The sequence below is a fragment of the Atheta coriaria genome, unplaced genomic scaffold (assembly GCF_025399875.1).
Source record: "Atheta coriaria isolate IRGN ID8LTWV9N9 unplaced genomic scaffold, Caltech_Dcor_3.1 hic_scaffold_3_pilon, whole genome shotgun sequence".
In the NCBI taxonomy this organism is placed as follows: Eukaryota; Metazoa; Arthropoda; class Insecta; order Coleoptera; family Staphylinidae; genus Dalotia; species Dalotia coriaria.
In genome coordinates this window covers 8,805,229-8,818,171 of record NW_027045445.1, presented here as the reverse complement: position 1 = coordinate 8,818,171, position 12,943 = coordinate 8,805,229, and the positions used below count along the sequence as shown (strand labels likewise).

The 12,943-nt window shown below is 35.7% G+C and overlaps 1 protein-coding gene across 2 annotated transcripts; it reads right to left on the bottom strand.

The window, feature by feature from the left end:
* Positions 1–1,516: 1,516 nt before the first annotated feature.
* LOC135804323 (diacylglycerol lipase-beta-like) lies at positions 1,517–12,885 on the bottom strand. 2 transcript variants are annotated; one of them, XM_065318151.1, is made up of 8 exons: positions 12,080–12,885; positions 6,437–6,540; positions 5,419–5,747; positions 3,357–4,027; positions 2,955–3,300; positions 2,738–2,892; positions 2,416–2,681; positions 1,517–2,359 (listed from the first exon to the last, which is right to left on the bottom strand). In XM_065318151.1, the coding sequence occupies exons 2-8, from the start codon at positions 6,529–6,531 to the stop codon at positions 2,188–2,190; spliced, it is 2,034 nt and encodes a 677-aa protein (XP_065174223.1). In that variant the 5' UTR covers positions 6,532–6,540; positions 12,080–12,885; the 3' UTR covers positions 1,517–2,187. The 2 variants fall into 2 exon arrangements, with proteins under 2 accessions (XP_065174223.1, XP_065174224.1); XM_065318152.1 differs by lacking the exon at positions 12,080–12,885 and adding an exon at positions 6,697–6,952.
* Positions 12,886–12,943: the final 58 nt, after the last annotated feature.

The window sequence follows — 12,943 nt, the reverse complement described above, 5'->3', positions numbered from 1 at the left end:
GATATTTAATTTAAACATGCATCGGTTCTCCTTTACCAGGTAACACATTAGTCCGTAATCTTGAATATATTCATGAAAGAATTGAAGAATATTTGCTTAAGTTACGATGCTAATATAATAAACAGCATCGGTGTGTTTTGATTCCACGAAATAAAGATTCGATACCTGCAGGTAAACAAACTTATCTCTTGCGCGAAATCGCGTGATCGCACACGGACACGGTGTGCTCTCACTACTACCAACAAGCAATATTTAATGCAAAATCGTACATCGTAGCGCCATCTAACCTTTGAAAATATTTATTAACTTGAAAATATTCAAAACACATTTATCAAATATGCAATGAAATTGAAAACAACAAAAGTCATACACGAAACAACCCAGTATTTAAATGATTCATTTAATTTTTTGTACAATAAACAATATTCATATCGGGTAGTACTAAGTTGTTTCCTTTACATACATACGCACTAACGGGCCGCTCTTGATTACGTGCATGCGTGTGTGTATATGTGAGTGTGAAAAACAATTAATCGCTCAGTCGTCATTTACCTACCAATAATTACCAATATTGTAGATTATGAAAGATTGGAAAATTCTTTAGCAGATAGAAATTTAGTAGTAGTGTCAGGAGTGGAATAATTATAGATTTTATTTATTATTATATTGAAACCAAGTGTAAAAGTTATTTAATATTTTTCTGCCGATATTTACGACACTTATCGGCATGAGTTTTTGGCATACTTGAAGAACGTTATTATAGTACAGAATGAAGTGGCTTGCGGCAAGCTACGAAGCATCGCACAAATAGGAGACGAAGATAACAAGAAACACTGTATATTTGTTTGTTGTCACTACATTTCAAATAACGTCCGATATAAACTTGCCAAACATGATTTATATAAAATCAATGATAAGCATTTCTACTTACAAGGTAACACGTTCGCGTGACATAGCCTTTGTGATCGATGCCATCCAACAGCCGACAGAGAATAATTTCACGATTTCAAACACTGCACACATTATAAATCGTCAGTAACACAACACAATTGTTTTTATTACACGGCGTTGATTCGCGATTGAATATAACTCGATTCACCGAATTAGTCGCTAGCGGAACATGGCAACTCGCGAAAGAAATAAACAGAGTAACCGACCACAGCACATGCCCGTATTTCTACTCGACTCAGGTACATTCCAGCGCCGGTGATACGACATTCGCGACTGCGCAAATGCAAGACACTTAAGTTTCATGCAGCGCGTGAGTTCCAACGATGCAGCGGCTCAAGGACGTAAACAAAACAAATACAACAGATAAAAACAAAACCTGCTGCACCAATTCGTGCGATCTTACACGGACACTCACTACCACTTACAAACAACTGGCCACGATAAATACGCTTAGAATTTAATGCAAATTTGTGCATTCTAACGCCATCTTAGCTTATTTTATAGAATTATTGATATTGGTACCTCTGACTATTTTTTGACTCAAAAAATAAACAAGTTTTAGCAGTAAATTTGATGATTGGTGATAATTGTTTTAATCGTCCAAATAAAACACTTAATCATAGATCTAAATCGATTTTTAAAAAAATATACAGACAATTAGTTACACTATACACAATAAGTACATTCAATATCTTCAATGTCAATAAAATACACGTAGATTTCCTTACGTATGTGTTTTAGATTATTTTTATAAATATCGTAGACTAAAATAGATTATCATCTGTTGGTTCGAGGACGTCCATTCGTCTATCTACTCTTAAGTCACATCAAATCGCCATACAATTTGAAAGCACACCCTCGAGACTGCTTTTCTAAAAAGAAAATCACAGGTTTATATTTGATTCGATGAGGTCCAACCCGGTCGGAATCATACGATATTTGGAGTGTAAAAACTAATAAATGCACACAAAATGCACAAAGTCTAAAATTTGATCATCATTTAAGTAAGTAAGTTGTTGTAAATTTGAGCAAATAACATCAAATTCAAAATTGCTTTCGAGTTTCACTTTAGAGATTCATCCACGTTCAAAAAATTTAAGAAATTCCTTGATACATCCAGAAAATACACATAAAAAATATGTTTCTGTATTCAATATTGTAGATAGGTCAATTCTAGCCTAGTATTGTTAGATTTGTTCCTTGTATCTAGCACTAGCAAAAAAATAGAATCTACATCTAGATGATTTCACTAGAATCATCTCGTTGTTCCCGTAGGATGGTGTCGATTGTCTGGTAGATATTTTCGGGAAGGTGATCCAGCAACATTCGTGGCATCACCTTCAAATCCATAAAGTCTTCGGGCGTTGCCCATCGCATTTCATAAGTTGGGCCACCAGTGCCTGCTTTCCTAAAAATATAAAAACAACATAAAAATCTAAGTAAATAAAATTTATTAGTGCTAACCGTTCTTGTCTTGTTTTCTTTCGACTGACAATATGCAGAATTCTTCCAGGTGTGTACAGCCTGGTTTTGGAAAACCGCCGCACTGAAATGTCACTTGAAAGAAAATTTGCTTCAGTTGTAGCTGCAATAGTTGAAATATTATTGCGTCCTAAGAGAGGTGATAACCCCGGAGAGGATAAAACTGCATCATCCCGCCATGTTGTTTCTAAATCACCTGGAGGAACTCCAAAGAGTGCGTATCCACAACCATTGAGCAATATTCGATACTAAACATAAAAAAATTATGAAATTTATTCTAAAAAATAAGTTTTTTAATACTTACTTTAGGTAATCGACTAGCATGTAACGTTTGTATAATCCCCGTCCGAATATTTTCGGCGCTGTCAACTCCCAAACGCATAACAAAGTCGTCACCAACTCCAACAGTAAAGATGAAACTTTCTGTGAGTTTCGCAGCGTCACGGTTGAGAACTCCAGCTAAACATAAACACAATTATAAATTTAATATAAACATACACACATAAATGTTTTGTGTTTACCTGGCGTTGCAAAAGCATAGACTTTAACTTCCGGATATAAAGGGCGGATTTTAATTGCGAGCAATGCTGCAACCCCAGCTCCTAAACTGTGTCCAGTGATAATTAGCCCATATTCTGGATATTTTGCCAATGCTTTGTTTAAAATTCCAACTTGCCGCAGGCGTTTGGCAATAAACTCTGCTCCTACAATCATGCCTTTATGCGCCATCATGGCCGGAAATCCTTCAGCTTCAAATTTATCAGCTGTAGCTGTCAAATCGGTAAAAACATCCCTTAAGGATATTGAGCCACGAATTGCAATGACGATATTGGATGTTTTGTGATCGGCAATTACACAAAATGGCAACTGAAAATAAATTTATTAATAAAATATAAAATTTTGAATATTTTATGTTTGCTTACTTCAAAAATATGATTCCGGAACGATGCAAACAGAATATCCTCTTCTCTAATCTTCGAGACGTACTTCACTCCTGCCAGATGACAAAGACAACAGTTATCCTCAATCACAACGGTGCTCTTCCGCCGGAAGCACGAGCAACACGTGACTTTGGTCATGAGTCTAAAAAACCCTGTCGCGCAATATCTGTACATGACAAAGGGCCACCCGTAGGCAGCCATTGATAGTCTCAGAAAATGGCGCGCGTGCTCCAAATTCATCCATTTCGGAGCAACAGTGAATACTCTATTCAGGTCAGTGGAGTATTTCGGCTCGTCATCGGTGAGCATCTGCAGTCGGCGTTTTTCACGCGTTTCGCGTTTTTGTTTGACGCGCAACAGCACGCATCCGGCAAGGATGTCCGAGGGGACGAGATCCGTACTGCGGAAGAGGGCGCTTAGCAACGCGGCAACTTGTTGGAACGCCTCGTGGCCGTGCTCGTCGCTGCGCACCCAGCAAAACAGCCAGCGGAAGCGTTTTTGCCACAGGGATGTGACTTTTTTGTGGCGGAGAGATTCTCCAGCGGAGGGCGTTTCTTGTGCGTCTTGATACCGCCGAGAACCAAGAGGGTCGAAGATTAGGGCTAAGCCAAAAATGGCCAGACCAAATAATGCCCAGTTAAAAACGACCATTCCTTAAAAAAAAAAAATAAGTGGTTCTTTTATTACGTTGTTAAAGATAATAAGTAATAAAAATGACCTTTAGCACATTATTTCGCACAATAAAGTGCGAAAAAAATAGAAAAATATATTGAAATCATACGCACATAAATTTAAAATGTATGACTCAAAATTTAAATTATTTGATTTATATTTATGTAACTCTGTAATAAAATAAATCAAAATACGTTTTAACTATTTCAATATGTTGAATCATTTTCTCATTAACTATATGTTAGTATTAATATTAAATTTTCCTCACTTATTGATGTTTTATAAACAATATAAAAATAACATTTTTAATCTTTTGCAATCTGACAGCTTGCTATAAACCAAATCCAATAAAAATTTCTTAGAAAAAACTTCTATTTTTACTTAAAACAAAATAAAATTTAAAAAATTTCGTAGAAAACTATTTTTTGTGATTTTTTTAAATAGAAACATATGGTATAAATGCAATGTATGCATGTTTAATTAAATGTTGTGATGTAATGATTGCAAGGCGGTGATGCAGCGAGGCGAAATGTGATGCAGTTTCCTGTTTGACGACCGCAAATATAAAACTTGCGATGGTCATGATGTCGGCGAATTTTCTGTTATTGAATTATCGGGTTTTAATTAAACACAGCATTGTGCAAACAACACACGCGTTTTATTTGTGACTCGGCACAAAAACAATGTAAATTCACTCAAATCAATCGCTAATAATTGCAAATTTTCCTTAAAATCACACCAAATTAATTAATTACAGAAATTAATTAAGGAAATGCTAAGTTACCGTAATAATCACTTTATTAAACAAATATTTGAATTTTATTCGATTTATGTAATTGATTATTCATTTTTATTCATGTTCAGTCCGCGTCTTCAATAGGTAATAACGCTGCGTCATTGAATATTCGATCGTTAACGTTTTTTCCTTCTACTAATGCTAGTCTGGTTACGATTTCTATTGAATTCATTTCCTGAACTGGTGTTTAGCATTGTTCCGCGCTGTTTCTTTCGATTCACTAGGATTTCTTTTAACTTTTCGGTCATTTCTATGCGAATTAGTCGCAGGACAAATCTTTGACCTCAAATTAAGATTGATTGTGCTATGCACGCGGTAACTCATACGGCGTGACCGTCAAAAAATCAAAATCAACCACAAGCGTCAAAGCGAAACGATCTCAGACATTTTGATTGTTTCGTTTTTTTTTATCTGTGTGCTTCTCTTCGCTTGACACGACAAAACGACAAAATGTTATTGCTAAATTCAAGGCCATGTATGTTATAACAACTTTTTCAATCAGTATAATAATCAAATTAGGTTATAATGTGAATTCCGGAAGCAGATACACAAAAAAAAATTAAAAACGCTTCTTACCTTCAATGACAGTGCGTGAAAAATGTCCCTCATAGGGACACACGACGACATCTCGACAGAATGCCCACATAGTGCCGAAGACATTCAGGACACATTCAGGTACAATCAGGAATAGTTTGACGATGAGTATTGGCGGTACATGACGGCGGGCGTCTGTGTCGGTGATGGATCCTTGCGCGCTGCGGTTGACCAACGCCACCAGGACGAGGATAACCGCGCTTAACAGCGACATCATGCCAATTATGTACGTCCGGACATATTCGCCGCCAGCGGCGCATTCCCATGTGTTCTCGTAGTATTTCGTGTAGACTATCGCTATTAATATTAGCCTTAAACAATCAAAAATGTGTAATTGAATAACACAAGACTTTATCTACTGTAAACTATAAACAATTGTTATTTGTGTTTATAAACAGGTAAAGTTTCAAGGAGTGAAATCGTAAATCACATTTCTAATAGTTGTGTGATTTGAAAAGTTGTTTATAAATCAACACTGTTCCAGAAAACTTAATGAGCTCAATTGCGACGTCGGTTAAATTGCGCTAATTACGATCGTAATTGGAAACCTGTGCAAAATACGTGTCTGAAAAGTAATTAATCGCACCGATATCGTTATTCAACAGTATGCGATTTTAATTGCGAATACAATACGCAACAATGCGTGATAAACCCCGGCCACGCAATGCAATTATTTATAAGAAAACGCAATTTACTGCAATTGCACCAAAACATCGATAAAATGGTTTATTCAAAGCAGAAATAAAACCAAATCTAAATCAAAACAAAATTTTAAATTTTCAAAAGTTTCAATTACGATAATTGAATTAATGAAGGAATAATCATCGTTTCTAATTACTGTTTACATAGCATTAATTAATTGTATCTAATTTGATTAATAAATGAGTATCTTTCTTGATGCGCAATAGAGTGCAGTATGTATAAATGTTACACAAGTTGCATACATTAAACGCATCATAAGTTGCATAACATGCATAAAAACTATAAATATTTGATTTACCATAGTAATCGGACGAAGATCTCGAACAAACCGGGTATGACTAAATCATCCGAGGCGGCCAGCCACTTCCTGCCGAACAGGCGGATTGCAGGCATGCCTTAATCCTGAAACAAAGCAATAATTATCTCAATTAGACTCTTAACAAATCAATAAACTAAACTATGAGAACTCATTATTACGCATAAAATAAATATTTGTAAATAACATCATTATGGACATGTTAATGTTTATAAACATTCGCAAACTTTTTTTCTGCTTACTTTTGTCGGAACATTACATCGCGGTTTATATTTTAATTTCGCACAGTTTCGCGCTTCACTCCGATTGCAACTGTAGCTGCAATTACGATGACTCATACACATTCTCATGATCATAACCGTCGTAATAATTAAATAAACAGCATGGAACTTAATTTACATTTACAACTTTTTGATTTATAATAATATTTATGACCGGGAAACCCTGACCTCGCCGCGGAGTGGATGTTGAAGCGACCGGGAGGGCATACGTTTACTGACTGGAAAATCGGGAAAGCTGGAAAAGCGTCCGGGCGCTTTCCAAGGACGTCAGATGTGGGCAATGCGCAGGAGCATGCTGGAAAGCGGAACGAGTGTGTTCCACTGCTCCCGTGCCCACGTTTTCATCCCTGCGTCCTGTTTCAACCCTCGTAAACACTTTCATCCCTCTCGGCTCGCTCGCTTTTCGAGGTCATGTTACAATACAAAGACGCGCAATGATACCTTACTCGGATTATAAAAGAATAAAGGAATAAAAGAAACGACAAGTGAAAATGCAGAAGCGGAAGAAAATGAACAAAAGAATTAAGTTTATAATTTACGGTCCGGGGATGTAAAATAAATTACACCGCGAGAACAATACGGAAAGACCAGTAAAAGAAGTTAAAATGTTCCGGAAGTGTTTGGATATAATAATGCAAAGAATAAATGTAAAGCGAGGTCTAAATTTAAATTTTAAATTTAGATGATTATAAGAGTTAAGAAGAATGGACAGAGGAGACGCGTTGACCTAGAAGTAATCATCCAAAAATTTCACTTTTTATGCTTGGTTCATATTGACAAATATACAAAGTGTTTAAAAAGTTTTTTAAAAATATTTTTGTAAAAAAACTTTAAATTTCTGTTTACAACGCCATCTATAGAATAATTAAATAAATATTTTAGGATTTCATAACCTTATTTTGCTTGTGTTAAAAAAGATTTCTGTAAAATGTTTAAATTATTCGTTTACAACGCCATCTGTAAAAGAATTATGAAAGTTTGTATATTTCATAACCTAATTTTATTTGTATTTTATGTTATACTATTTTGCACACTATAAAAAGTAGCATATACCTAAAAGTGTCAACGTTTTCTATTAACCTTTTCATTCTGCACCTCTCCAACCAGCAACAGTAGCCAAACACAACACACAATAACATTTGCAATGAGAATAAGCATAAACAAACACGACTCGAGGACTTTGCTCTAAACTTTACTTAACTATTTAGTTTCTCTCCGCAGTTGGATACATTGTTGCATAAAACAATGATTTTATACTACAATCTTAGTTAATTCTTCATTGGCGTGCTTAAGATTTTTTACAACGTTACTACATAGTTGAAATGATTCAATTTAGATTAATTGCGTTTTGATGTTGCGTTGGGATGCTTTAAATTTATCGCCAAGCACTTTATTTAAATTTAATTAAGTAAATTTTTACGATTCCACGAATTTCACAGCCACTAATGCACATGTCTACGTTGACTAATAGATGTTTAGACATATTTTTAGAATCTAGATAATTGCGGATGATTAGTAAAGGCTATAATGATGTTCATGTTTTGCCTATTAGGCACGTATTGGCACCTAACAATGCGGCTAAAAAGGCAATAATTATAATTACCACCGCATCTGATTATAATTTATATAATTTTACTGCGTTGATTGACGCATGCAAATATTTAAATTGCAGTATTATCTTAGTGCAAAAACTAATTTAAACATTTAAACATTTTATCGTTTAAAATGGAAGAGGATTTGTAATTCGCGGAGTTGTCATGACGAGAAACACATTAATTTCTTCGTGGTGGTTCAATAAATGACTGAAAATGATGAAACAATTTGAAGAAATGAAGTTGTGATTGATTTATGAGCCTATTATAGGTTGCTAGTAATAGATAGTGATAAAATAATCGATTGTTAGGTTACAAAACAGCGTTTAGTCAATTTTAAGACCGAAGATTCGTTGTGGAGATAGTTGACTATGCAAAAAATAGGGTAAAAAAACTCTGGCAATAAATTTGAGTTATAAATAAGCTATAAATATAAGATGTGGATCTTGCCATCAAATTTTTTGGGTTCATTGGCGTCTAAAACATTTAGAACTACTTTTTTATTAAATATTTGAGTATTGGGAAACGTTAGAAATTGCATTTGAAATAATTAATTTAATAAGAAAAAACGTTGCCAATTGTAATTTTCGATTTTTTTGTTCATTATCAAATATATCGTTATATCTTGCAAACTAGCAGTATATTCTTAGTCTGAACTTCATCATTGTAAAAATAACTAATTATTCTATCATGAATGCATGCAACAAGCCTAAAAAGCCCTTAGAAAACCCTAAAAACTCTTCCTTTGCTCAAATTCCATCAATTCCACAAATTTCTACCTTTTATTAATCAAAATTATTAAAGCAAAATATCAAGTCACACAAAAAAACATTTTTCGTACACACTCTCAAAATTGTCATATAATGCCCTTGACAATTATGACCACAATTCATACTCTCCCCATCATATAATTTAGTGCAACATGCAATAATTAAAAACGAAAAAATACAGATTGAAGATCCGCAAATATAATTACCGTGCCACATGGCGTTTCGCGTGTGTTTAATTATTATCAACTCCCAAACAAAATTGCATCTTCCCGGTTTTTTTCCTCTCTGTGTGTACAATATCGCGTGATACTTTTGTATGTTTGATTAGTCGATTGTTTTTTTCCCGACTCTTTCATCGATTAGTGAACGATGGACGAACAAAACGAAACGTCGGAAAACAATAAAGCTCTATTGACTTTGATAGTTTGATGGAAAGTGCGCACACAGTACCTACCATCATAATGCGCACGCAAACCTCGCCGGTAATTGTTTGCAATTTGCTTGCAATTTGCGTGGCTTTCGCGGCAGCGAAACATCCTTGGACAATCGGACGATCGGACAATCATGACACAATCAACTAAATTTTTTTTATTATCATTATCATATTAAAACTGTTATTAATACTCTGTAAATTCTTTCTAAGTCGTAGGATATTTAATACAGCTTATAAACAAAATTGTTTAGAATATCAGGCGCCAGATGGCGTGTGTTGACGCATGGAAGCAGATAACCTCAACAAATTACTAGTATTACGTGTCGGCTTCTTGGTTTTGCTCGTTAGCGATTTGTTATATCTAAGCGTGCAAAATGCGTCTCATTTTACGCGTTAATGATTACATGACAATTTTGTACAAGCCAGATAATTACAAACTCGATTTTCAAAAAAAGAAAAAAAAAACGAATATAAATACAAATGGGTTTTTCCCCGAACAAATAAAAGTACTTAACTTTTATTTGTTAAAAATCAAGTTGGTTAAATATAATGATCGGTAAAAGTGTGGAATTTCCAACTCTTTTTATGGTGCATATGATAATAATGCCTCAATAAACGTATACAATTTCGTTTGCGAAATGCGATTTATTGGCGTTTATGATAATTACGAGTCTTTCGCTGCGAACGCTTTGCAAACTGGGTGAACTACTTTTGGCCGGCGTGCGGTTGCTCACCGACTTAAGTCAATATATAAACAATTTGAGTGCACTCGCGAATGCATCGATGCAACTCGCCGCAGCCATACTCTCTACTCGCGCACTTAAAACTTAACGCGACTTAACACTCGCACGGCCGCCATCAGCGCCATGTTGACTTAACTTCATTTACTCGCTGCAGCAACAGCGCACAGTTCTTCGTATGTGATTGCAGGTTTTTCTAGGCGTGTAAGATTCGTGTTCTGCCATTTAAGCATACAAGCGGCTCAAGGCTCGCCCGCAGAAAACGATTGGGAAATTTCGCGCACCGGCCTTGGCAAGGACTAAAGCTGCTAATTATTCGTCCAAGTAATTTCAATAATTGCGACACCTTTAAGAATGCGCCATCTGTCAAGCGACAAATTAAGTCATTTCTCTTAAGTCATTATTTTTAATTGTATTGTGTTCGCACACAATCGCTTTCTTATCGCGAATAATTATAGATCAACTTTGACGTAGGCAACCAGTTTATTCTAAGTACCAATCAACTTCCTGGCCATTTTAGTTTTTAATGGCTTCCATTATTCATCAATTGAATTTGTTGTTGAGTATTTTTATACAAACATTAATTTTGCGCGTGTGAAGCGCATCATTTGCTGGAAATGTTTATCGTTTGTCGCCTCGGCCTGCATTTCCGTTCAAAACGTCGTGGGTTGGCTTGTTTGACAAATATTTGCACTTTCGCAGGTTGCAGGCTAAAACAGTGTTCAATAATAAAAGTTTTTCTCAAATTGTTTATAAACTTTTTTCCCTCGCCGTTTGCAAACGTGTAATTGTTTAATTGATGGTTGTTGCTATGTTTTGACGTTTGGCGCTGTAATGGATGATAAACACGCCATTTTGTTTCGATTTGTTTATGCACGTCATATTGGTGAATGACGTGTGTGCGTGTGTGTATATGCGTTGTTATTCTTAAGTTAAGTGAAGCTATTTTTAAGTTATTTTCGAGTAATTGTTAATCTAAATATCGAAAACATGCAGAATTTCATAAAAATCGACACAGAAGTGACGATCACTTTCTCTTTTCGTGACTGTTATTTCTTTCTTTCGCCGCTGGTACTTTCGCGCATTATTTTAATTTCCCTTTGTGTCTACGGTGGAATAAAACAAAATCAAAACGCGAACGCGTAATGACTTTATACGTAATCGCGTTCCTGCCATGCAGTCATTCATTCTTTTGTACAAAATGGCCGATAATTAGAAAACTTAGGTATAGAAATGATTACATCTTTAAAATGACCAGAGATTCAAGGTCAACATCTTAAATCATTGGCTAAAACTTTCGTCTTGTTGAATTTTACTTCTTTTTCAATATGCGACATTTCACATTAAATATGAATGTGTTTTGGGTTGCATACACTTAATATGACATTAAAATAAAAAATATGTAAACACTGCCCAACAATACCGTTATTGTAGTCGAATAAATTCAATGAAGTGTTCTGTTGCAGCGAAATGATGCATTTGCGTTTGCAAATGTTTGTAAAAAGATTCCCCAGTACTTCCGTTACACCGCGCCGCATGCTTACGTCATCGAAATGTATAACACGCATGTAATTTGAGTTGTATACATTAAAATTTTATCGCGAATCAATCGAAATTGTTTTGAAGTATTTTGGAAACCTGTTTCTTTTGATTTTTTGTTGCCAAATCAATTGTTATACGGTAAAAGTAGTTGCCTTGTGGTTTAGAATACATTAATGCTTTCTTTCTTGCGCATTTATCGTTAAATTACTAACATTTCACAAGTTATGAATCGAAATTATTACGCCGAAACCGATTTTTGTTTATTACCTCTTTGGTATGAACAAATTTCACCTTTCTTCTTGCTGCCTTGGACTCGGTGGTCGCGTGATGGCGTGTCCGAGCGAGTTTTCGGGTGTTACGCTGGCGCGTCGTCCGCGGGCGACGATTCCTGCAGCATGTTGCGCGCGTGTGCCGCGCGTCCGCCGATGAACTTTCGAACGCAGCAGGCGGTTTCACTTTCGTTCACATTCGCATCCAAAATATATTTCGCATTCCTTTCTTCAATGCGCACAATTTTGACTGTAATCGATTACAACGTACAAACGCACCTGGACGCACACTCAAACGCACTTAAATACACATTTAGTTTAATTACAAGAAACTACACACTTCAACTATCGCCGTATTACGTTCGTTATTGATTGCATGTTATCTAATTTCACATAAATTATTCATCGCATTTATTATAATCACATTTTCATTAAACCGCAGTAAAAATATGAAACTTTGATGTTATTCGATTGAAACCGCAGAGTTTCATGGATTTATTTTATTTTACACATATTTTTATAACGTTTAAGATCCGCTTAAACATTTTTGGTTGTTCTGTGTTTTGTAGAGTTTAATTGCAATTTTATGTCTTCTTTGGTCTTCGTTATCCGATAGATTTGTTGTTGTTGCGCTGCGCGTTTGCATCGCCGCCACTTCCAACTCAACTAAGCGCAGAGTGAGTCGGTTACCAAACAAAACTTGATTCCCCACCTGCGACCGTCCATCGGCCAGCAGGAACGCGCGCAGCAGGTGAGAGCGAGCGCGAACACGAACTAGGTGAACACCATCATCGCACATCTCTAGCTTGGTCGTCACTCGACCGCATCCAGAACGTTGAAACGAGCACAAGCAGCATGCAGA